This window comes from Chlorocebus sabaeus, chromosome 13 (assembly GCF_047675955.1).
Source record: "Chlorocebus sabaeus isolate Y175 chromosome 13, mChlSab1.0.hap1, whole genome shotgun sequence".
Lineage (NCBI taxonomy): Eukaryota > Metazoa > Chordata > Mammalia > Primates > Cercopithecidae > Chlorocebus > Chlorocebus sabaeus.
In genome coordinates this window covers 43,025,382-43,050,270 of record NC_132916.1, presented here as the reverse complement: position 1 = coordinate 43,050,270, position 24,889 = coordinate 43,025,382, and the positions used below count along the sequence as shown (strand labels likewise).

Here is a 24,889-nt window from a genome sequence, read left to right as displayed (position 1 = left end):
AAAATGACACCAACAACAAATAAAGACGCTCCCCAAGTAATTATGTGGAATGTTTCCTAAGTAATTATGTAGAGTGTCAAGAAAATCTAGTGGATGACTGGTAATTTCAGAGTATTTGGGCAGTTTGACAGTGAATTGCTGCTGATTCACTGGATTAGTGAATTAGTATAAAAGTGTATTAGCACATTTCCTCCTTTTTAATGCAAAGATCATAATCCAAATATGAGAGAACAAGTATAGGGAATATAAATTTTATGGTTGCAGAATAGTTATTGCTACTTCTGGTCTACCCAAAGGGCCAGACTAGCCTTTCTTCAGATTGTGTATTGCAACCCATTATAGAGATGTAAAAGTCAATTCAGTGGGTCAAAACCAGCACTTTCAAAGTGAAATACAATAAAAAATACCAAAATACTGCATAGTAAAGGTGCACTAAGGGTGCACTAAGGGTGTGTTTTCATGAAAATTTTTAACATAAACTTTTTATGGAGTCGTGCTTTTTTTTTTTTTTTTGAGATAGAATCTAGCGCTCTGTTGCCCAGGTTGGAGTGCAGTGATACAATCTCGGCTCACTGCAACCTCTGCTTCCTGGGTTCAAGTGATTCTCCTGCCTCAGCCTCCTAACTGGGATTACAGGTGTGTACCACTACACCTGGCTAATTTTTGTATTTTTAGTAGAGACAGGGTTTCACCATGTTGGCCAGGCTGGTCTTGAACTCCTGACTCAAGGGATCCACCCGCCTCAGCCTCCTCAAGTACTGGGATTACAGGCGTGAGCCACTGTGCCCGGCCCTAACCTTTTTGTACCATGGATTATGGTAAAAAGTTTTGATAACTGCTGCCATAGACATGCTTAGGAAAGCTAGAAACCCCAAATCCTAAAATTAGACGGTACAGTTATATGGGAGCCTAAAGTTGTATAAGGTTATGAATGGGCAAATAAATGCATGCATACTTCTTCAGACTTCTGTAATGTTTTCTCAGCCCAAATAATACCCTTATTGCCTCCATCTTAGTGGCATAAGTCATTGGTTCATGTTTATATTCTCAGGACACAGCTATTTACTATGATCAAAAGGGTGGAAAACAGTTCTTCAGATATAGTATTGGTAAATGAGGCTAGACCAGAGAGGGGGTAAAAAAACAACCTATGTGCTACTTTCTTAGTTTCTAATGTTTGAAGTCTAAATCTATTTTCAGTCATTAATTTAAGAAAATTCTTAAGAGTGATAAAATTTAAGATAACAAAAGGTAATGGTTTGCATGTCCCAAGCTTAAGTGAAAATTGGTTGTCCATTTACAAATTGATACAAAAACCTAACCCTTTGATGTCACTACAAATAGATTGTTATAATTAGAATAAAAACTCAGCAGTAAATGGCTTTATTAGGTGATTTGGCTATATATGCTTTATTTCTAATAAGCACATGTGTTGTTCCTATTATATTAACCACTGAGCTCTTTGTTGGAAAGTAATGCTTTTATTTTCATTTTAATATTTTAACATTTTTCTTTTAATTGCAATTAGACAAATGAGATTTTCTTTATATAGTTTTAACAGTCAAGTATTTTACTTTTAAAATCTATGAACTAGTTAATGGACAATATTTTAATAATCTGGTATATTAAATTCAAAGTTTAACATCTGGCAAAACTTTTGCTTCACAAATTCACTTTTTTAGAATGATAGGAAATATATACAACTCAGAATCCGTATTTAGACAAATGCCCTTTTCCTTTCCTCAACATAAAAGCTTTAAAAAGTGCAGTATAAAAGTTTTAGATATGAAGGCACTGCATAACCTGCATCATATGGCTGTCTTGCTTAGCTGCAAGAATAATGAAAATATTCTACCCTTAATTTTATGGAGCATAAGAAAATTTTTGAGGAAGGACTTAACTCTCAAAGAAAAAGAAACCTTTTACCCCATTTAGTTAAATAATTCCTTTCCAAGATTGCTTTTCAAAAACTTGTTGGAAAAGCTATCTAGAGTACGTCAACCACAAATATGCCTGATCTCATTCTGCATGAGTGTCAGAGGAAATGGGGAAGAGTACTACAGGTGTGAAAATATATATATTTCCAAAATAGTAACATATCTATTATGATAAAGCTAAATATACCTTTCTAAATCCATGGTTTTTATATAAATATTGCCAATAACATGATCTATTAAAAGAATTTTTAAAGTTCATGGTATTTTTAGAAATCAAATGAACAAATTTGAGCCATTATAATCTCCTATTCTTAAACATAGGGAGTTTGTATTTTCTCCCGATATTGTATTTGGTCTTAAATTCGTTGGGCAATAATGATGTATGATTCAAGAAATGCTGATATTCTGAACTCTGTTATAAAAACAAAAACCATAGCCAGGGGACCTTTTAAACAATTAGCCATGTTTGTTATTTTCTTACAAAGCAAATCAAATGCTATCCAACATCACATGAACTATAATAGTAGCCATAAGAGGCTTCATGGTGGCTTGGAAAATTGGATCCTAAAGTTCTTGGTAGCATATAGTTGATTTCAAATCCCCTTTTTAAGGACATGCCAAAAAAGAATGGAAATCTGCCCCTTAAATTAAAATGATACTATATGTCTTCACAGGAAGAAACATTTTAGTTGAAGTAAACTTTGTTCTTTCAAAGGCCAGTAAAATAGTCGTCCAAAGATTTTGTCCCAGAGGCCAAGACATCTTTACAACCTGGTCTAATGATTCATGTTTCTTTATAAGTGCTTTCATTACATATACAGGAGAAGAAAATAATATATATGCTTTAATCAGATTAGTTTCAGAACAAATAAAATAACACATTAGAGAAAAAAATTACTTAAAAATAGTTGTATTTATATTCCACAATTTGTTCAAATACTGGTTTTCTTATAAACTTTCTACAGGATGTTTTTAAACAAATTCTTCACATTGTGTTTTGACTATGTACTTACGGAATTTCAGGGAAATAGTTCTGTGTATTTTTAATAGCTTAATTTGTACTAAAGGGATGGTAGGTGGTCACATGCAGTCCATGTGGGATTCTAACATGACATTTAGTGAGTTTTCTGATGTGGACCATCCCTTTGATGCTGAAGGTAATGCATCTGTTGAAAGAAGTGACTGTAGATTTGGATTACTGCTCTCTGCATCTTCCAGTTTTTCTGTGTTGTCTTCCCAATTAATGTGGAATCTTGTGACCCTGGGATTAGATGCCAAAATATTCCTTTGAAGCTAGAGGAAAAAGGAAACATCCAGATGGTAAACACTACAAAAGTTAAATCACCACATACAAATAGGAGCTTACTAAAATGGTTCATGTTAGTACTTCTAAAGGGCTAAGTTCATATACAAAGGTATAATTCAAGTTAAGGACCTTAAATATAACTAATAAGGACTAGGGCTGTAGCAAAGAAGTTATTTTAGACGAATAGAAACAATATACGGAGAATCTGAGGGGATTCGTCTGGCTTCTTAACTACTTAACTCCTATACTTCTGTTTTCTAAAAGAAACAATCTCCTCTTTTTTGAAAGTGAATGCTTTAGAAGATGTTTTATTTAACAAGCTACTATGTTGTTTAAATATGTTTTCAAGGAAAATGAAAAATTGTCAAATACATCTTATTATTATTAATGGTTTCCTACACCTTTTAAAGACGGTTCATTCTTAGAAACAGTCCTGTTTCTTTTCTTTTGTGCTATACAAGGTGCTTCAGAGATAACAAATTGGATCAATGGAAGGTACCACAACAAGGGTGAAAAATAGTCCTGCCTTATTATCAGAAAGGAGAACATGAGAACATTCTATTCTGTTGCCATGTAATTTTTCTTGCATGGTCTAGCAGATAGAGTGCCATGTTCAACTTCATTTACTGTGTACTCTCACAAAATCACCAGTTACTAAACTGTTATAGTTCCCAGTGAAAAATCAGAAAGTACTAAGTATCTTTAAGAATGCTGAATCATAGATTTCATCTTCTCACTCAGAATTTAAGCTGTTTTCAGTTACCAGAAATATTTAAGACCATTAGTTTAACTTCTAAGAATAGCAGATAAAGCATATAGGTGTTTTGAGATAACTGTGTTCATAGAAAAAACAAACAGAACTTTCTCTCTCAATTTTGGGAAGAGTTACACACAAAAATATCATCATTGAATAATTAGTACAACAAAAATGAATTTGTATGTCCTAAAGGTTGAAATGAACAGAATCATGATGGGAATAATCAATATGGCAAATGCTATACAGAAAGCCATAAATAAACGCCTGTCTCTTATGTCTCTTACAAGAAGTACTTTCGCTGGGCGCGGTGGCTCACACCTGTAATTCCAGCACTTTGGGAGGTCGAGGTAGGCAGATCACTTGAGGTCAGGAGTTCGAGACTAGCCTGGCCAACATGGTAAAACTCCGTCTCTACTAAAAATACAAAAATTATCTGGGTGTGTTGGTATACACCTGTAGTCCCAGCTACTTGGGATGCTGAGGCAGGAGAATCGCTTGAACCTGGGAGGAAGAGGTTGCAGTGAGCTGAGATCACGCCACCGTACTCCAGCCTGAGCAACAGGGCAGGACACTAGCTCAGAAAAAAAAAAAAGAGGTACTTTCATTTTTCTAAACCATCAGAAATGCTCAAGGTGTCTGCCTACGTTAATTACTAATGACTCACCTGAAGGTAGGGTTTAAAGTCATCCATGGTAATGGAACAATAATAAGTTTGCCCAGTTGGCATAAGGACCTCAGATTTATTTTATCTCAAAGCCATTTTAATAGTATACTATGAAATTGCAATAGCAACTGCTTTAAAAATTGCATAGTAAAAGTAATTAAAAAGGAATGGTAAGAACATTACCTTAGAAAAGTCTGGTTTTACTGGCGGATTTTCCCTTAATTCTGTCTCAGTATATTCATTATTTACATAATAGCCAACTCTAATAAATTCTTGTCCTCGATAGGTACAAGTAATTAGCACAACAGTTACGCCTACTGCATCTGCATCTGGAATGAGTCCTGGATTAGGTGCATCAGCCTAGAATAAATTAAAAAGAAAAGAAACACACACACACAAAAGGCTGTTAGTGGCAGGCAAGACTGGAGTTTCAGTTACCTAGAACCATCAGTTGAGGATGCAACAACAAAAACTTGGAAATCATACTGAGAAGGAAAATGCTCATTTTTGACTGACTTATAATAAGCTGGAAAAGACAGTTCATGTTTCGCCACAGCATACAGACCCTCGATACTTGAAAGCATGACTACACTTCTAAAAGGAAGAAATTCTGGCTATACTGCATGGTGATTCATGAAGGATTATACACTATTCATTATAAAACCTTTATAGTCAGCAATTGATTTTAACCTTTTCAATCATTATTTTCAGACCTAAATTAGTAAGTATTATCTGCTCATAGCCTGTTGGTCACAAATGTTTATTATACCAGTTTCCCTCTCCAACCCAGGATACTTATATTCTCATACCCACTCAACCACCCCCACAGGTATTCTAATAGTAAATTAGTATAAAACTGAAAATGAGGCTGGGTACGGTGGCTCAGGCCTGTAATCCCAGCACTTTGGGAGGCCGAGGTGGGTGGATCACAAGGTCAAGAGATTGAGACCAACCTGGCCAACATGATGAAACCCTGTCTCTACTAAAAATACAAAAATTAGCTGGGCATGGTGGCTCACGCCTGTAGTCCCAGCTACTTGGGAGGCTGAGGCAGGAGAATCGGTTGAACCTGGGAGGCAGAAGTTGCAGTGAACTGAGATTGCACCACTGCACTCCAGCCTGGCAACAGAGTGAGACTCTGTCTCAAACAAAACAAAACTGAAAATGAGATGGAAATAGCTACATAGCAGATTTTCAAAAAATATTAATAACCCTCTATTATGAATACTTACTTTGCTAGACTCTACAATATAGTATGCTGTTTAAACCACACATAATGTGGAATCCAATGAAGGTAAAGATTGTTTTAGGCAGATGCCAAAGACCTTGTTTTAAATCAAGCTATTGTAAGGTGAACCTTGAGGAATGCGAAAGTAAATTGAGTTAGACTAGACTAAGAGCATGAGTGAAGGGCATGGTCCCATCCACCGTAGTGTGCAGGTTAGTAATGAGATGACCGAATGGAAGGAGCCATAGGCTGGGGAACACAGGCAGTGATGGCTGAGGCATCTGAGGCAGCCATTCTGGGTGGTAAATGGATCAAGTCCCAGCAAATTAGCTTACCTGTTGCCAGGGTACCAAGGAATATTCCTGGCCCTAGATGAGCACTTTAGCCAATGCCTTAGCTTGGGAAAGTTGAAGATTAATGTTTACTGTATGCCTAATACAGGTAGATGATACAAAAAGGCATAAAATTGCTACCTAGTATCCTAGGCTAAAAATCTCAGTCACCCTCACTCCCTTATCTCCTACATCTAGTCAGTCTCAGCATTTTTCATTTCTGGAGGCTGAATTCATGTCATCTATCTGGAATATTGCTTAGAATTTTCTAACTGATCTCCCCAGCTGTAGCCTATCATTTGCACTGCTACCAGCATTAACACAGATCTGTTCCTTTCTCTTTGGTTTTAAAACCTCAGATTATTAAAACCCTCAGATGAGTATTCCCTTTTCTAAAGGATAAAATCTAAGTTCTTTAACTTCATTAATAAGGCCCTTCTCAGTTTGTCTCCAACCAACATCTCCATTCATACCTCCTTTAACTCCACCCTTGTTCTAGAGATATGAATTACACAGGTTCTTTAAAACTTGGTGATAAATCTTTCACACTCTGTCTGAGCACAGTGGCTCATGCCTGTAATCCTAGCACTTTGGGAGGCTAAGGTGGGCGGATCACTTGAGCCCAGGAGTTTGAGATTATCCTGGGCAACATGGCGAAACCCCATCTCTACAAAAACAAATTTAAAAAACAAATATTTCACCCCCTGTGCTTCTAACATACTGTTCCCTTGGCCTGAAAGGTCCTTTTCTCACATCCTGAAAAATTCAACTTTTAATCTTCTTTGGAGTTTACATTGAGTGTATTCTCAGTGATGCCCTTTCTAACTCAGAAGGTAGAATCAATAGATTCCTTTTTTATGTGCTGATATTTCTTGTCACAAATTCTTTAAGAATGTATGCCCTGTGATCTAAACATGTTTATTTTTCAGTCTTCTCTTCTAGATGCTACACTTTATCCAGGGCAGGAGTCCCATCTGGTTCATCTTTATAATCTCATGTGTAGCTCAGCTCTGAGCACTTATTATTTTGGAATTCATTCGTAACTCAGTTCCTGCCCCGAAGGGGTTTATGATCTCTTTGGTGATACACCAGGATAGGGACAGCCAGCCTTGTCCTGGAGAATATGCTGTTTGTCTTAGAGATTCTACACACCCCTGCGCAGAGGGGTTAGATTACTTCCAGTGTACCCAAACGGATTCTAATATACCTGGAAGTGGGTGGAGATGGGAAATACATAATAGTTCAGTACTGCTATGAGAACTCTTCTCCCATATTGCTTCCCTTCAGTAAATTGGTTCTAGGCATGTTTCTGTTTTAAAATCTGTTGTTAATATAAAACATTTTTTTAAAAGCATTTTACAATTTGAAAAGGATTCATTTTGAGCAAATTTGAGTAGAGAAACTTGCAGGCCTTTCAAATAATTTAGGATACAGAAGTGATGAGCAGAGATCTTTGTTTTGACTGTAGCTGGCAATACTAGGCAGATGTCTGGACATCTTCCTGGTAGCCTTTGACTCACTCAGAAGAAAGACATGTTTAACTATTTAGAGAGGCAAAATTGTGGCAGACCAGGAGATTACTATAGCAGTTTTAAAACACAAAACAAAAGCTGTAATTTAGTCTCTTTCTGTTGATAATGGTGAATTTTGCAAAACCTTCAGGCTGAATATACATTGTGCCTCCTCTGTTCTTTTTTGCAACATGAACACTGACACCAAGGTAAAACTACATGAATATCACCGGCAGGAAATACTTTTGAATACATTTTTTTCCTACAGCACTTTCAGCCAAACAAGGCATTTATTTGTAAGTTCTTCTAGTAGCCAAAAAAAAAAAAAAAAAAAAAAAAAAACCAAAGGTATATCGGTACATGTCAACCCAGGTTTCTTTTACAGTATCATGAATTATCAGTAAAGTATGGGTTCCCCAGGCCTGTGGGTCAAAGCAAGTCCTGCTTTTTTATATAACAATTTCAAGAAGTTAAGAGAATAAAAATGTAGTTCTAATTATAGGAATAGGGCACTATTTATGAGTGAGTGAGTGTACTGTTTTATTCCCCATAACATTTTAATGAGATAGAATATTATCCACATTTTATAGAAGACTGGAGTGACTAAGGGAGGAGGTTAGGCAGGTAAAGTCACACAGCAATAAGCAGAGGTGTCGGCATTTGACCTTTATCTGTAACTGCAGTGCTTCCTCCTGCAGGGCATTCTGTTACCCATGTCTTTTACAGGGTTATGCACTCACACAACTTTGATTAACAGCACTTTTAATTCATATATTTAATTAGTATATTTGAGCTTTTCTTAGCTATTTCTTTAGCTACAGTAAATTATTTGTTGCTTTTTAATCAAAAGTACTACGGGTAGGAAACCAAGATTCTAAATTCTGTATTTAGGACAGGGGAGGGAAAGGTAGCAGCTCTAGAGATGGCATGTGTCTAAGTGATTCTTTGCCAGTTTCTGATAGGATTATTTGACCAATGGTATTCATTTAAATTGGTCCCATCTGTGAAGTGAGAAAACAGAGGTCCGGCATAGGAAGAGTTAGATTTTCTTTCTGGATTAAGTCTTTTCAGTGAGTTCCACTTAACTGATGGGACTTTGTTGGGTTGAAATACTTGTAACAGAAATTAATAGTAGTTTTAAAAAACCTATGGCTAGTTACTCTTTGGTCTATTACAAATATCTCCCTTATAAAGAAGCATGCATAATTGAGGAATAACTGAATGGTTTCATATAGCAATTTAACATGGATTAAAAGAAATAACACTTTTGAATATAGAAGACAATGTCTGAAGCCTTGTTATAGATCCAAATACTCTCAGTGGTATCTAAGAACATAATTTTTATGACTAGAACTTCTCCTCACAAATACCTAGTGGGGTAGTAAATTTGCAAAAGTAGTCCTCTATAAGATAATGTAGATTATTAGATGCTTTAGTAAACTCTGGAATGTCATTCCAATGATCCAAGACCACACATCTCTATCCACTAAACATATCTGTTAACCTAGCTCAACTACTGATTATGCTGAAATAAAGTTGTTTTTGTTACATCATCAGTTATAGTGGCTAAAACCATAAACTGAAGATGCATATTACTGACAATGCCCAGTTAGTTTTAGATATTTTGAATCCATGTTTTGGGATGCTAGACAGCCACCTTGGAAGTCTGATACTTAGATGCTATTCACAGGAAGAGCCCAAAATTCACCACCCTGTGTGCCATGATACAGTATAAAGTTTACTGCAGGCTGTGCATCTCCCTAAAATAAACATCACATTAACATCTCTCAGCATATAAAACCAGAAAGTAAGAGTTCCTTTGTGACACAGAGACTGCCTAAAACAAGATGGAAACAGATTAAAAGTGAATGCAGCAGAAACAGAATTATTTAACCCAAAAGGAAAGGGATAAGAGTTATAATAGATAATATAGTCTACTTCAAAACATATGTGGCATACACATTTACCAAGATTAATCTTACCTGAAATACAAACATATGCCTTCCTGCAGGAACAGGGCCCACTAAAACAGAGTCTAAAACTTGATCGTATTCTTCACTTTCTGCAGAGCCCACATAGATAATTTTCCATTCCAAGTCTAGGGTTAAAAAACCAAAGCATTACTTCATATTCAGTAATTACATTACCAGATGACATCAAAGACCCTTTTAATGTCCACTTAGCCACTTACTGGCTGTTAGGCTTCTCATGGCAATCCAGAAAGGCAGTGAAATGCTCTTTATAAAGTTCTTACCAGAGTTCATACTTTATATCAGAGTTTCTCAAAATATTCTTTTGTGAAACACTAGTTCCTAGACAGTGCCTCACAAACAAGATAACATAGCCAAACACTTGGGAAATGCTGTTAACCTTGAGGATTCATAAAGCACACTGGCATAGTAAATTTTCTGAGACATCCTTCAGTAAAGAACACCAGTAACATTAATCCAGCATTTCCCAAATTTATTTGGCTATGGAATCCCCCTTTTTTTGTATGTCATCTTTTAATGTCCTCCTCAACCTACTTTGGAAGGGCAGCCCTATAGTATGTTGCAGAGATCTAAATAATCACAGAGCTCCAAAGTAGAAAAATTATTAGTAAAACCTCCCTTGTGGCTCAGAAGTAAGTGGCTTCAGCTCATCAACTGTCTAAAGGACGACGATGGGGTTGTTCCCTTATGGCACCCCCCTGTGTCGTACATTCTTTAAATTGGGAAGAGGAAACCAAGATCTTTACACCACGTGATACAATAGAGTATACACAGGGGAGATAGGCAGGAGGAAAAGACATTCATTTAGGTGCAACTCAAGACATTACATGTAATTCAATATAGCAGATTTTACTGAGCATGCTTTACAATGTGTTCTGTGAAGTGAACCCAGAGATGAGTAGAACTCTTTGGAGGAGTCTCCTGTTTAGTCGGGGAAGATAACTTTGTAATACAAACCATCTCTGAGACACCTCTTCATATTCTTTGTGTATTTTGCACTGTGGGGCCTGCCTCTTGCATTCAACACACTGTTACATAAGCACTCCCAAAGGGTGAGTTTCTGGGTCACTTATGGCAATCTAGTTAGTGCCATCATGTGTTGCCGTTTTTGTGTAACTGTAGATATTTTTGTTCCCTAAGTTGATAATAGAAATAGTAACGTACTGCTCATTTATATTGTATTGTAAACTACAATCAACTGAAAGGTCCTTTTTTATTTTCTCTTATTAAGTCAGTAATCATTTTCTGAGGACCTATTATGTCATGGCTCTGTCCTAGAACTAGACCGTTTACATTTCCAGCTTCCAGCACATTTCCAGATGCAGGGTGCTGCATCTGACATCTCCTGAGATCATCTGTTGATGGAGATAGAGGAAATAGGCAATATAAGTATCTCATCAGAGGGAACGGCAAATACAAAGGCCAGAGGTAGGGTACACTTGGCAAGAAAAAGCAAGGAGGCCAGGGCTGGAGCAGAATGAAAGCAAGGGGGAAAGCAACTAACCCTATAATTGAGGATGAGGGGAACAGCCAGATCATGCGGTTTTGAAGGCCATCATAAGCACTCTGGCTTTCAAACTGAGTGGCATGGGAAGCCATTGGAGGGTTTTGAGCAGAGCAGTAACAGGAGCCAACTTTCATTTTTTTTTTTTTTTTTTTTTTTTTTTGAGATGGAGTCTCGCTGTGTCACCCAGGCTGGAGTGCAGTGGCACAATCTCCGCTCACTGCAAACTCCGTTGCCTCCCAGGTTCACGCCATTCTCCTGCCTCAGCCTCCCAAGAAGCTGGGACTACAGGTGCCCGCCACCACACCCGGCTAATTTTTTTGTATTTTTAGTAGAGATGGGGTTTCACTCTGTTCACCAGGATGGTCTCGATCTCCTGACCTCGTGATCCGCCCACCTCGGCCTCCCAAAATGCTGGGATTACAGGCGTGAGCCACCACGCCCGGCCCCAACTTTCATTTTAAAAGGAATGCTTTGATTGCTGTGTTCAATATAGAATATAAGAGGACAAGGGAAGAAACAGAATATTTCAACAATTGAGGCAAGAAATTATGGTGGCATGGACCTCATGTGGCCATGGGACTGTGCAAGTTATATTCTGGATAAAATTCTTAAGATGAAAGCAGCAGGAGCCACTTTTGCAGGGGGGTGACATGGGGTGGAGGAACAATCAGGAGTTCATTTTAGACATATTTGAGATGTCTGCTATCTAAGTAGAGATACTGAATAGGCAGGATAAAAATTTGGAAACTGTCAATGATATATTAAGCCGTAAAAATACATGGGCTTGCTCTAAGGAATGAGATTCGAGACCTCCAAAGATAAGAGGACAAATAAACAAAGTAAGTTACAAAACAAGTGGCAAATGAGGTAGGTGACCCAAAAAGCAAGTGAAGAAACTGTTTTAAGCAAGTGGTGTGAAAAGTACTAAACTAGCCAAGTGAGGATAAGACTAAGAATCATCACATAGAGTGGTTGGGCGCAGTGGCTCACGCCTGTAATCCCAGCATTGTGGGAGGCTGAGGTGGCTGGATCGCTTGAGGTTAGGAGTTTGAGACCAGCCTGGCAAACATGGTGAAACCCCATCTCTACTAAAAATACGAAAATTAGGAGTGGCACATGCCTGTGGTCCCAGCTACTCGGGAGGCTGAGGCACAAGAATCGCTTGAACCGAGGAGGTGGAGGTTGCAGTGAGCCGAGATCGCGCCACTGCACTCCAGCCTGGGCAATGGAACGAGATTGTCTCCAAAAAAAGAGAAAAATTATCACAAAAAGGTTTTCATAAATTTTAATTTCATATATAATTGTACCACTACATATAATGCCCCTGGATCCGAAGTGGTATAAATTGGCATTTGTGGACTGGCATAGGAACACAGCCATAATTTATAAACCTATTTTAGAAAATACCTACTATATGCTGGGTATTAGTCCTGCCACTTCATATCTATTGTTTAAACCTCAACAGCTTCATCATATGGATCAAATTATCACCATTATGCAAATAAGTTGAGACTCTGAGAAGTTAAGTAATCTACACAAATTCATAGTTTGTACATCAAAGAATCAGAATCCAAGCTATGCCTACAAACCGCGGGCTTCTTCTGAAAACCTAACTGGGAAGATAAGATAAATTCTTTCTAGCTCTGAAGTTAGCAGTGGAATAAGGGAATTTATTTGCAGGGGAAGTGAGAGCAGAGGCGATGGAGAGATAATCTAGCCTTAACAAGAATAGGCTGCAACTCAGGGAACACTTGTACATTGATTTTTATGTTTATGGGATGCTTGCTATAGTTACTGAGTTTTACATGCTCAGTACTTTTTTATGCATTAGCATCAGTTTTTTTTTTTTTTTTAAACCCAGCTTTCATTTAATTCCTCTGCCCCCTGTATTTGAGGGAGAAAGGGTAAGGTCAGATGCTTTACATAAGTTCTCAGGTGAAGAAATCTGTTCATTTATTTTAACGTTAACTTTTATTTAATCACAGTAATCATGATTAAATGATTTACCCAGCCTGAAAGTATTTCCATTTGTGGTGAGAGTGAGTGAATGAGAGAAGTCATCAAGGGAATTTTTAGCTAATTACACTACTTGGGAAGACCTGTGGTCTAGTGGAAAGTATGTAGGCTTTGGAATTAGAACAAGCTGAAGTTGGAAAGTATGAAACACCGTGCTCAATTCTGGTATAAGTATTCAATAGAGAGTAGCTGTAATTAAGATTATATATAAATTTAAGAATGGCAGGATGGTCAATCAAAGCTTGTACAGGCTTGGTAACCATCAAGCACATCCAGCCAGGATCTCAGGCTGTCTTAACCCCTGATATAAGCCCTATATTAGAAAGAATCAAATTATCTTAAGACCAGATATTCCTCACAGCTTTTTCTGAAGCAAAGCTACACGGCAGCTCTTAAAGGAAAGTAAATGTTTGGGGGCTATTGACGAAAGTATGAAAAATGGTGGCCAAACTCTGCTTTGAGACTTGAGGCAAAATGACTTACAAAGAAAATTCTTTTCAAAATATTCTATAGTTTGGGCTGGGTGCAGTGGGCTCACTATAATCACAACACTTTGGGAGGCAGGGGTGGGAGGACTGCTTGAGCCCAGGGGTTCGAGACCAGCTTGGGCAACATGGCAAAACTCCATCTCTACAAAAAATTAAAATATTAGCCCAGTGTGGTGACACATTGACTATGGTCCCAGCTACTCAGGAGGCTGAGGTGGGAGGATTGCTTGAGCCCAGGAGGTTGAGGCTGCAGGTAGCTGTGTTTGCACCACTGCACTCCATCCAGCCTGAGTGCCAGAGCCAGACTGTCTCATTAAAAAAAAAAAAAAAAAAAATTCTATAGTTTAAGAACAGAATTTTTAAAAGAACTATAATATAAAAGTATGGAACCTATAAGAAGCCTTTGCTAAGTAAACTCAATTTCCTTAATCCACATAGCCTCTAGGTGGAGTATACAGGCATAGCACCTTTTTGAAAGATTCCTTTGCAGCTTCAGTATGACTCAGCTTAAAATATTTTTTAAAATACTAAATAAATGCTCAGTAATGGTGCCTAGGAAGTGAAATATACCATTGGAAATAAGTATATTTTTGACACCAGTACTGTAAAACCCTGATGTGATTCAGCTGGGTTCTGAATGGATCCCAGTTAAAAATGGAACATGTTTTGGCTTTATGAATGGCTGGTTTCATCTATGCAATGTAAAAGCCCTGTAACGACATCCTGAGTCATCTATCTTCTTTGTTCAGAGCTGACTCCTAAAATGGAGGGCATCACTTGAGAAATACCTGTAATTTGAAGAACTTCTGGTGGTATATTTGAAAAACACTGTGGTGTAAGTTGGAATGGACCGATCAATGGTTTTTCTTTTGTTTATTTTTATATGCAGTTGGCAATAAAAAAAAAATTACTGACTGTTGGGTGTGAAAAATGGGCCTGGTAGCTGCAATGCTTATATTAATAGTAGTATCACACAGATGACTTCAGAGTAATAAGAAAAATACCCCTAAGTGTTATCAATGGCCTATTTGAAATTATTTTAATAAATGAATCATCTTTCAAAATTTGCCCTATATATGTATGTGCATTTATGCTCTATATAGGTTTACCAAAAAAAAAAAAACCCACAGAGGGGCACATGTTAAAGTAGTAATTGTGATTACCTAAAGGAGATAGGGGAAGGCATTGAGTACAGAGAACTGTTAACTTTATATATGCCTGTACAACTTTCTAAAAGTTTATTACAATGATATATATTGTTTTATAATTAAAATTAACCTTACATATAATATATACATTTTAGAGATTAAAAACTAGTTTTTAAAATGAAAAGTTTTACATGCCACGATTAGCCAAATCATCTTCAAAGCATTTTAAAAATACACTTCTAGTTCAAAGAAGTATGTCCCTCATCGATGAAGTTAAACTATTTCCCCTTCAAAACTGGCAAATGAAGCACTGAATTTAGTAAAATATAATTAAAGCAAAGATAATTGTCGTTTTAGCTTTCTAAATATTTATTACTAAACATATTAAGAATACGTATTTTTAAGACCTTAAAATATATGTAGAAAAAATACCAAGAATTCTTGGACTGACATGAGGAGTTTACCTTAATTTCCTAGGCTACGTTTGTGTTTTATGTTTAGGGTGTGTTCTGCATCTGGATGTGGAGTTATTTTAGATTTCAACACGCTCTTGAAGAAAGTCTTCTTTCAGACTATTTAGAAGGCAGAGATTAAGTCCTGGAAATTATTTAAGTATCTTATTTCTGCTCTTAGGCTCTTAGGTTAAATGTAACTTCCTAGCTCAGCTCTCTTTCTCTTCCTGAGATTAGCTTTTCGTCATTAGGGGAAAGGAGTCCACGTTGGTTGGGGAGCCTGCGCGCCAGCATCCCGGCGCATCCCGGGCACTGGCCGAAGAGGACCGGCCGAACAGGACCCGCGGCCCCGGGGGAGCGCCGGCGCCCAGCCCGCGGCGCGGAGGGGCCGAGCCTGCGCCCGCCTCCCCCGCTGGTTGGTCGAGGAAGCCAGAAATCAGCGCGAGGACAGCCTCGCTCTCCTCCCCGAAGCGGCCAGGCATGGCCAGCCCGGAGAGTGCGGCGACTCCACCGTGAGCTCTCGAGAGTTACTGCCTCCCTTTCGCCGGGGGCAGGCGGGCGAAGGGGCAAGAAGAGGCGCCGTGCGCCGGGGTCGCTCGCCCAATTCTCGACTGGGGTAAGATGGCTCCGCTCCGAACTCGCCGGCGCGACCACACGCACAGCCTCTCCCTTCCCAGCCTCCGTGCCCGGGCCCGGAGGGTCGCGGAGGCTGTTGGCGGCGCTGAGCCAGCCCGGCGCGACCCCAGGAGGCGCCGCGGGCGCGAGTGCGGGTCTCCGAGCTGCCCGCCCGCAGACAAAGCTGACAACATGGCTACCTCCGCTCCTCCGCTCAAACAAGTTCCTCGCAAGTTGAGCCCGGCAGGCGCCTGGGCTGCGGCGGAAAGCCGCGCGCGCCTCGGCGGCCGTCGACCATCAACTTCAAGTTTCCCTCCGCAGAGCAGCCCGCGGCCGCCAGGCGCCGAACACAGCCGCCCAGCGCGAGGCCGGGCCCGGGAAACTTTCAACGTCTGCAGCCCGCAACTGACAGCCCGGGCGCACGGGCGCCGCACTCACCTTCAGACAGGTCCTCGATGCACTCGAAGGTGATCTCGAACTGGAACGGGTTGTAGAAAGGAGAAGGGTTATCCAGCACCACTACATTGTTCACCTGAACCTTTGCCATATTTTGAAAAAAACACAAACAATGGGAACTGGGGCTGGTTGCGGCACAATAAAGTCCAGCGCGCGGCCGCTCGGGAGAGCGCAGACCCCCGCCCCAGCGCCGGCCCGACGTTGTGCAGCGGCGACTTGAGAAACTTTTTTTTCCTCTTTTTATTTACACGGGAGCACTCCACAGTGTTTTGCAGCTTTCCTATTTCACTAAACTACAGCCCATTCTGCTCTGATAAGTAGCAGCGTTGCCCTCGATTGGCTGCACCCGAGCTCTGACCCTCCTCCTCCAGTGAGGGCCTCGGCAGCCAGCAAGATGGGCTCCCGCTCCCGGAATGGACTCGGAAACTTTAACTGCGGCTCCACCTGCTGGTGTGGATTAGGACAAAGGCGGAGAACAAAGTGAGTGGAATAAGGGCTGGGAGGCCCGCGCGGAGGCCGCCGGCGGCGGCGCGGAGAGGGGTGGAGGGGGCGTGGCCGCGGCGGGGAGGCGTGGCCGCGGCGGGAGGGCGCGATCCGGCCGACGCCCGCCCCTCCAGTTGGCTTCGTGTGGGTGTTTTGGCGTTTTTTGTTTTTTTGTGTGTGTTTTTTTTAAATTTTTTAACGCTCTTTTTACATCAGTGCAACAGCTTTGCCGGCCTTGCTGAATTTAGCAGATGAGAATCGGTGTTTATACTGGGTTAGGTTCAGCTTTCTGTGTTTCGGGTAGTATTTGGAGTAGAGAGAAAGATTGCCTGCAGGGGAAATAAATTGCATGTTATAGACCGATGTCAGCTCGAAAGGAGCAAAGCCATTTTGGAAATCTAGCTCTTGGCCAGTATCTACGTTTAGGCACGACAGCGCCGTTAAGCAACACAAAATGAAGGGCGAGGAATGATTTTCCACACACTGTGCTTGGAAAATTTAAATAGGTAACCTTTGGGCTTACACCTGGGCGTCTTCTTCGGAGTCCAGATCTGGAAAGTCCTAGAATAAGAAAAAAATCACAAGAGGTGTAATCAGTTATACCCCAGGTTACTGCCATTGGGAGAGCACAGCAGGAACATAAAAGGAGAAAATGGAAGTGTCAGGAGACCAACAGGGCAACAAACATAATAGAGATGGGGAAAAGAACACGAAGACATAGCAAGACATTTGATCTTCAAAAAAATTTCTGACCTAAACCATTAGTAAAGCAAATTCTGAGGAGCCCTTGCTTGCCTGTAACCAGTTGAGGTCTGAACTGAGGAAATGTTGATTCGTTTATGCTGCTTGACTACCATTGCGGGGAAAGAGAAAGCTTTAACACATTTGTGAGCCTAAACTGTTTCTATTTAGTAAGTGGTATAAAGATTTGTTTTATTACCTGCTATCCATAAACCGTCACTTTTTTCCTTAAATGTTGTGAATGAAACCACCAAACTTGGCCAAATTCAGAGAGAAAATTAATTCTGAAGTATCTGTTCTGGAAGAGTTTTCTCTTAGGATAGTGCCCAGAATTTTGATTTGTCATTCTTTGGGCATTGTTCATACTTAAGTAGGTGGCTTTTGATGAAACGTTTTCTTCTGATGGTCTTTTGAAAGTTAATGTGAGACAGCTAATGTCAGCCCCTCCTACGTTTAGGAAGACCAGTTAGAGTGGGGAAGAGTTCCCTTTTTTTGTCATGGATTGAACAGTTAGATATAGGACCTACCAGGAAAGACTTCTTCAAGCCAGTTGTTTGTGACATTAGAGTATTAAGAGTCAAACCATGGTGATAGACACAGATTTTTGTGACTGATAAACCATATACTCTTCATTGTTATTGGTGCAGGTTCTAACACTAGCTAAGATAAAGTGGAAATTGCTATATGCTGTAAGACACTCTGTATATGTAAGGTAAAATGACCATTTGAAGATTAAAACTCCTGTGAGACTAGTGTATGCAGCTGTCTGATTATTACAGGTACTCTTAAAAGGAGAGTCTAGTCATTCTCATAAAAATGACATTTTATGCTTGTTAAAATCAGGTGCATTTTGCAGTCTGACCGTAAGTGTTACAGTGAGACTCGCTATAAAAACTCACTTTTGGTGGATGTGTAGCATGAAAGACTGAGAAGATCTACCTGGATACCACTAATTTGGCTTATTTTCTTTGAAAGTTTTCGTTTAACACGTCATATACCATATACAACAGTATTTAAGAAGAAAAGATTCCCCGACATTTCACTGGAAGCTGCAAGAATTAGCTCCAGGCTTCTCCTGTCTTAACTCTTGTATTATTGCTTGTCAGAAATACTAAAGGGTCGTTGAACACTTTGTTCAATAGTTTCCTCACCATTGACACTACCTTACTCCAGGAGAGATCCAAAAGGATTCCTCAGATATCTCTTGGCATATTTCTAATTTAACTGGTATGCTGTAGGAAAAAAAGAATTGTGAAAGCCTCTGTTTGGTTTCAGAGGCAATCAATAGGACCTGTTGCTGAACAACTTTGATGACTCCCAAACAGCTAATTGTACAACAGATGGGTCACTGTGAATGTCTTCCTTTATTAAGTACCCAAGGGGGTCCCACATGATGTTTGGAGGGCTGCATGGAATGTAATCCTCCAATCACTTCTCACTATGGGTTACTTGGGGGAAGGATGGCTAAGAGAGATTTTATCAGCTCTAAGATGAACAAAGCCTAAGCTAGTGCTTAGGGCAAAAATAAATGAAACTAGTTACTTGTTGTTTTAGACTGAATTATGTCTCCCCCAAATTCGTATGTTGAAGGACTAATCCCTGGTACCTCAGAATGTGACTGTATTTGGAGATTAAGTTAAATGAGGTGGTTAGGGTGGGCCCTAATCTAATCTCACTGGCATCCTCATAAGGGGAAATTTAGATTTACAGAGAAGCACCAGGGTCACACGCACATAGAGGAACCACAGCAAAAAGGTGGCTATTTGCAAGCCAAGCAAAGAGGCTGTAGAATAAACCAAACCTGCCAACACTGTAATCTTGGATTTCTAGCTTCCAGAACTGTGAGAAAATAAATTTCTATTGTTTAAGCCCCCCAGTGAGTGATATTTTGTTATGGCAACTCTAACAACCTAATGTAGCTGTAAGATATTTTTCCCCTCAGAACTAAACTTATTTGAGAATATAATCTTACTGAATCCAAATATTGATCAGTTCCCAAGCACTTCCTGTGGGTGAAATGACGTGGTCGTTTAGCCATGCCAGTAAGGGTGTGGCATATGTGGAGTGGTGTGCTGTTGCCATTCTTTAGAGGAAGTATATACCACTGGGCATATAGCTTGAATTCTGAAGACACAAGATGCAGCTTCCTTGCATGGATTCACGACTCTTCTACAGAGAAGTGAAACTTGAAGTCAAGTTGAGGTCATACACAAAACAAGATGAAAGAGCGAATTCAAATATACTAGAATTGAATTAAATCAAAATGTGCCGAATTAAAATATATTAGAACTAGGAATTAAATTGAGTGTCAGCCCCTGCCTACTGCAAAAGTTATCATAGGAATGGAAGTACTAATCTCTAGCTTTTGTTCAAATCTAGATTTCCACCTGGCGTAATTATACTATCACTGTGTTGAATTATCTTCTCATTTGTATTATTACCAACTTAAAAAATTTTCTCATATAAGGCTTGTTTTAATATGGTCTTTAGTTAGTTTAAAAGGCTCCTTTTTATTTATTAGAAATAGGTCAAAATTTAATGATAGTTTTAAATAAGATTTTCTGTATAAATGTAGACTAGAGATTTGATGGAGTTCGTGGACATTTCTAAATGGAGTAAATTGTACAATAATGATTTCAATAATAATTCATTACATACATAGAGCATTTTTTGTGTGAAAATTTTATGCTAGGCTCTATGAGAAATAGTCAAAGACATACAAAGACCTTATGGTTCAGTAGGAAAGGTAACTAATCAAATAAGTATGATGCAGAATAGGAAGTGTTAGATGCACCTGTAACCGGTTATGTTAAAATAGGCAAAAGAAAAAGTGTTTTCTTGACCATTTGTAAAAAAACTTTAAAATACCTATGTTTTTGAGCCTCACAAGACAGGAATGGTAGGAGGGTAAGATATCATCCCATATAACAAATGAGGATGCTGGTGCTCAGAAACCCGTTCCTCTGATGACTGTCCTACCTTTGTACTCTCTACCATGTCAGGTAAATTTTAGAGTGGGCTTCGTATGTAGAAAAAATAGATTGCTATCATTTTCTGGAAGAACCCACAGGCTGGCGGACACTCCAGTAATTACTTGATTAATGAACTCTTGAGGAACAAAGCTGCATTAATGAGGTTGGTCCAGGTGCATACTGGGAGAGAGAAGGAGACCCAGCCAAGGCAAAGCTGGGGGCGGCTCCACACAGGGGTATTACAGATGTCAAGCCTCCTGTTGAAAAAGGCGTCCCTTGGAAGGTGTAGGGGATGGAACTACACATCCTGGAATGTATCCTTATAGTTTTTATAAGGTTTCCATGTCTGTTACATAGTGTACCCTCTCCCCTTCTCTGCTCCACCTCACTAATAAAAGTTTCACTGTTTTGTGTTCTTTGCTACCCACCATTGTGTTAGAAGTTTGTTGAAGATATAAGCTATATCTGATCCCTTATCCATAGCTGGACTATACTGTAAAATACCTTTTAGATAACCATACATTACATCAGTCAACTTTCTGAAGCACTGTAATTACGTTTATTGGCAGTTTCTTGGTGTTTATATCATTATGTTGTTCTTGACCAGAAGAATATGAATGGAAATGCCTAAAAATTATTTTGTGTTTCTTATACTTAGTTTTTTGTCCATGTCTTCTTGGTCCTCTTATCAATCAAGGTCCTTCTAAACTCATTTCCTCTTGAACTCAGTCTCTACTTACAGTCCATCTTCCTTCATGTTTTATAGTATATTCCATTCTCTTCTCTCTAACCCTCTACTGCTCTCATTCATCAGAGGTTCACTTTTTAATACAGGAAAAAAAGCAGTAATCAGTAGAGAGGACTCAAATCTTTAAAACATCTCTAGGCTAGACCACTGCTTGTACAAAGCCATTGCTAAGCATAGCAGCTTTTCTAGTTGGTTACTATAGAGACAAATGACATTAGATGGAGTCATGCTTGGCAGAAGCTAGGCAAGTAGGCTTTGTGAGATTGGAGGCCTCATATGCATGATCATTTAGAAAGAGTCAAAAACCAGAAAGGATAGGGAGGGGAAATGCTTCACAAATGAGCTAATAGGTAATTAATTGGTAGAAATTTGGTTGGTAGAATTTGTGCCTGCTAAGGCTTTGAATCCGGCATACAAAGAATCCACATCCAAGTACCCTCTGGTATGATTACAGAGTAATTTTTTTAGATAACAGCTTTATTGAGATAGAATTCATGTAACATTTAATTCACTCATTTAAAGCATCTGAGTCAGTAGTTTTTAGAATATTCAGAGGTGTGCAGCCATCATCACAATCAATTTTAGAGTATTTTTTATGATCTCAGAAAGATACTTTGTAGTCTTTAGCACATCCCCCTTCCCAGAATATCCCCCAAGCAGTAGGCAAGCACTGAATTACTTTCTGTCTGTATAGTTTTGCCTATTCTAGAGATTTCATATAAATGGAATCTTACAATATGTAGTCTTTTATGACCAGTATCTTTGAAGCATAACTTATGTTTTTGATGCTTTCATTCATGTTGTGTCATATATTGATGCTTTATTCCTTTTTATTACCCAATAATATCCCATTGTATAGGTATACCACATTTTATTTGTCAGTTGATGGACATCTAGGTTGTTTCTACTTTTTGGCTATTATGCACAATGCTGCTATTAACATTTGTGTACAAATTTTTTCATGGGATGGGACAAATGTTTTCATTTCTCCAGGTTTATGCTTAGGAGTGGAATTGTTGGGTCAGATATTGTAACTCTTTTTGAGGAGCTACCAGACTGTTGCTTGTTTGTTTGTTTGTTTGTGTTGAGACGAGTCTCACTCTGTTGGCCAGGCTGGAGTGCAGTGATCTCGGCTCACTGCAAGCTCTGCCTGCCGGGTTCACGCCATTCTCCTGCCTCAGCCTCCTGAGTAGCTGGGACTACAGGCGCCCACCACCATGCCCAGCTTTTTTGTATTTTTAGTAGAGACGGGGTTTCACCATATTAGCCAGGATGGTCTCGATCTCCTGACCTCGTGATCTGCCCACCGCTGCCTCCCAAAGTGCTGGGATTACAGGCGTGAGCCGCTGAGCCCGGCCACTAGACTGTTTGTTAAAGTGGCTGTACCATTTTACATTCCCACCAGCATTCCAATTTTTCCATATTCCCACCAACACTTGCTGTTATATCTTTTTGATTATAGCTATGGTGGTGCGTGAAGTAGTATCTCGTTGTGGTTTTGGTTTATATTTCCATGATGGCTAAAGATGTTGAGCATCTTTCATATGCTTATTGGCCCTATGTATATCTTCTGTGGAGAATTGTCTGTTCAGATCATTAACCACCCCCTCCACCCCTTTTTTTAAATACAGATGGAGTCTCACTCTGTTGCCCTGGCTGGACTCGAACTCCTGGGCTCAAGTGATCTTCCACCTCAACCTCCTGAGTAGGTGGAACTACAGGAGCATGCCACCATGCCAGCTCTTTGCCTATTTTTAAAATTGGGTCATTTGTCTTTTTATTATTGAGTTGTAAGAGTTCCTTATGTGTTCTACATAAAAGTCTTTTGTCAAAACATGATTTGCAAGAAGTTTCTCTAATTCTTTGGATTATCTTTTAATTTTCTTGGTGGTGTCCTTTGCAGTGTAAAAGCTTTTAGTTTTGATGATGCCCATTTAATCTATTTTTGTTATGTCGGATTGTGCTTTTGATGTCATTTCTCAAAAACCATTGCCTAATCTAATGTCATGAAGATTTACACCTGAGTTTTCTTCTAAGAGTCTTATTCTTTTAGCACTTTAGATTTGGGTCTTTGATCAAGTTTGAATTAGTTTTTGTATATGGTGTGAAGGGGTCCGAATTCATACTTTTGCATGTGCTTGTCCAATTTCCCAGCAGCATCTGTTGAAAAGACTATTTTCCTAATGAATTGGCTTGGAACCTTTCTCAAAATGAATTGACCTTAAATGTATGGGTCTATTTTTGGACAATCAATTCTGTTCTGTTGATCCTATGTCCTTATGCTACTGCTACATTGTCTTGATAACTTTAGGTTTGTGTAGTATGTTTTGAAATCAGGAAGTGTCAGTCCTCCAACCTTCTTGCTCTTTTTCAATATTGGCTGTTTGGCATCCCTTGAATTTTCATATGAATTTTGGTATCACTCTATCAATTCTGCAAAGAAGCCACCTGGGATTGTGACAGGGATCGCATTGAATCTATACATCCCTTTGGGGAATATTGCTGTCTTCATGATAGTGCCTTCCAATCAGTAAACATGAGATGTCTTCATTTATTTAGTTTGCCTTTAATTTCTTTGAATAATGTTTTGTAGTTTTCCTTCTTTCTTTTTTTGATTTTTTAGGCTGGAGCACAGTGGCATAATGATAGCTCACTGCAGCCTTGAACTTCTGGGCTCAGGCGATCCCCCAATGTCAGTCTGCAGAGTAGCAAGGACTACAGGTGTGTGTGTGCTACCACACCCAGCTAATTTTTTAAAAATTTTTTGTAGAGACAAGGGTCTCACTGTATTGCCCGAGCTAGTCTCAAACTGTTGACCTCAAGCCACCCTCCTACTTCAGCCTCTTGAAGTGCTGAGATTACAGTGTGAGCCGCCACACCTACCTATTGTCTTCATAGTATAAGCTTTGTACATTCTTCGTTAAATTTATTCCTACATATTTTATTCTTTTTGATGCTATTGTAATGGAAATATTTTTCTAAATTATATTCGGATTCTTCTTTGCCAAGTGTATAGACATACAATTGATTTTTTTTTGATATCCATCAGTCTAGCTGAGGCCATTTATGAATTTCAATAAATTTCTAAGGATTTTCTGTATACAAGATCATGTTATCTGTAAATAGAGATAGTTTTATTTCTCCCTTTTCCTTCTGGATGCCTCTTGTTTCTTTTTCTTTCTTTCTCTCTTTTTTTGGCCTAATTTCTCTGCCTATAACCAGCAGTACAATGTTGAATAGACATAGTGACAGCAAACATCTCTCTCTCGTTCCTGATCTTAATGGGAAAATTTTCAGTCTTTTATCACTAAAAATGATATTAGCTGTGAGTTTTTTGTAGATGCCTTTTGTCAGGTTGAGGAAACTCCTTTATTCTTAGTTTGTTGGATGTTTTTATCATGAAAGGGTATTGAATTTTGTCAAATGCTTCTCCTGTGTCTGTTGAGATGATCATGTGCTTTTCTTTGTGTGTGTGTGTTTTTTTTTTGGTCCCTTATTCTACTAATGAGAATACTATATTGATTGATTTTTCAGGTG

At 39.1% G+C, this 24,889-nt stretch overlaps 2 protein-coding genes across 4 annotated transcripts in view; one reads left to right on the top strand and one right to left on the bottom strand.

The window, feature by feature from the left end:
- Positions 1 to 24,889, top strand: part of MCM9 (minichromosome maintenance 9 homologous recombination repair factor) — a 119,803-nt gene that overhangs the window by 24,499 nt on the left and 70,415 nt on the right. The window lies entirely within an intron of this gene.
- ASF1A (anti-silencing function 1A histone chaperone) lies at positions 2,382 to 16,819 on the bottom strand. Its single transcript, XM_008007216.3, has 4 exons — positions 16,391 to 16,819; positions 9,718 to 9,833; positions 4,848 to 5,024; positions 2,382 to 3,230 (listed from the first exon to the last, which is right to left on the bottom strand). The coding sequence occupies exons 1-4, from the start codon at positions 16,497 to 16,499 to the stop codon at positions 3,018 to 3,020; spliced, it is 615 nt and encodes a 204-aa protein (XP_008005407.1). The 5' UTR covers positions 16,500 to 16,819; the 3' UTR covers positions 2,382 to 3,017.

Excerpts from the sequence above, each read along its gene's own strand:
- ASF1A (XM_008007216.3), bottom strand. The coding sequence starts at position 16,499 with ATGGCAAAGGTTCAGGTGAACAATGTAGTGGTGCTGGATAACCCTTCT. Across the intron at positions 5,025-9,717 it reads GGCATATGTTTGTATTTCAG|GCTGATGCACCTAATCCAGG; the intron begins GTAAGATTAATC and ends AATTTATTCTAG. Across the intron at positions 3,231-4,847 it reads TAAAACCAGACTTTTCTAAG|CTTCAAAGGAATATTTTGGC; the intron begins GTAATGTTCTTA and ends TTTTTCCTCTAG.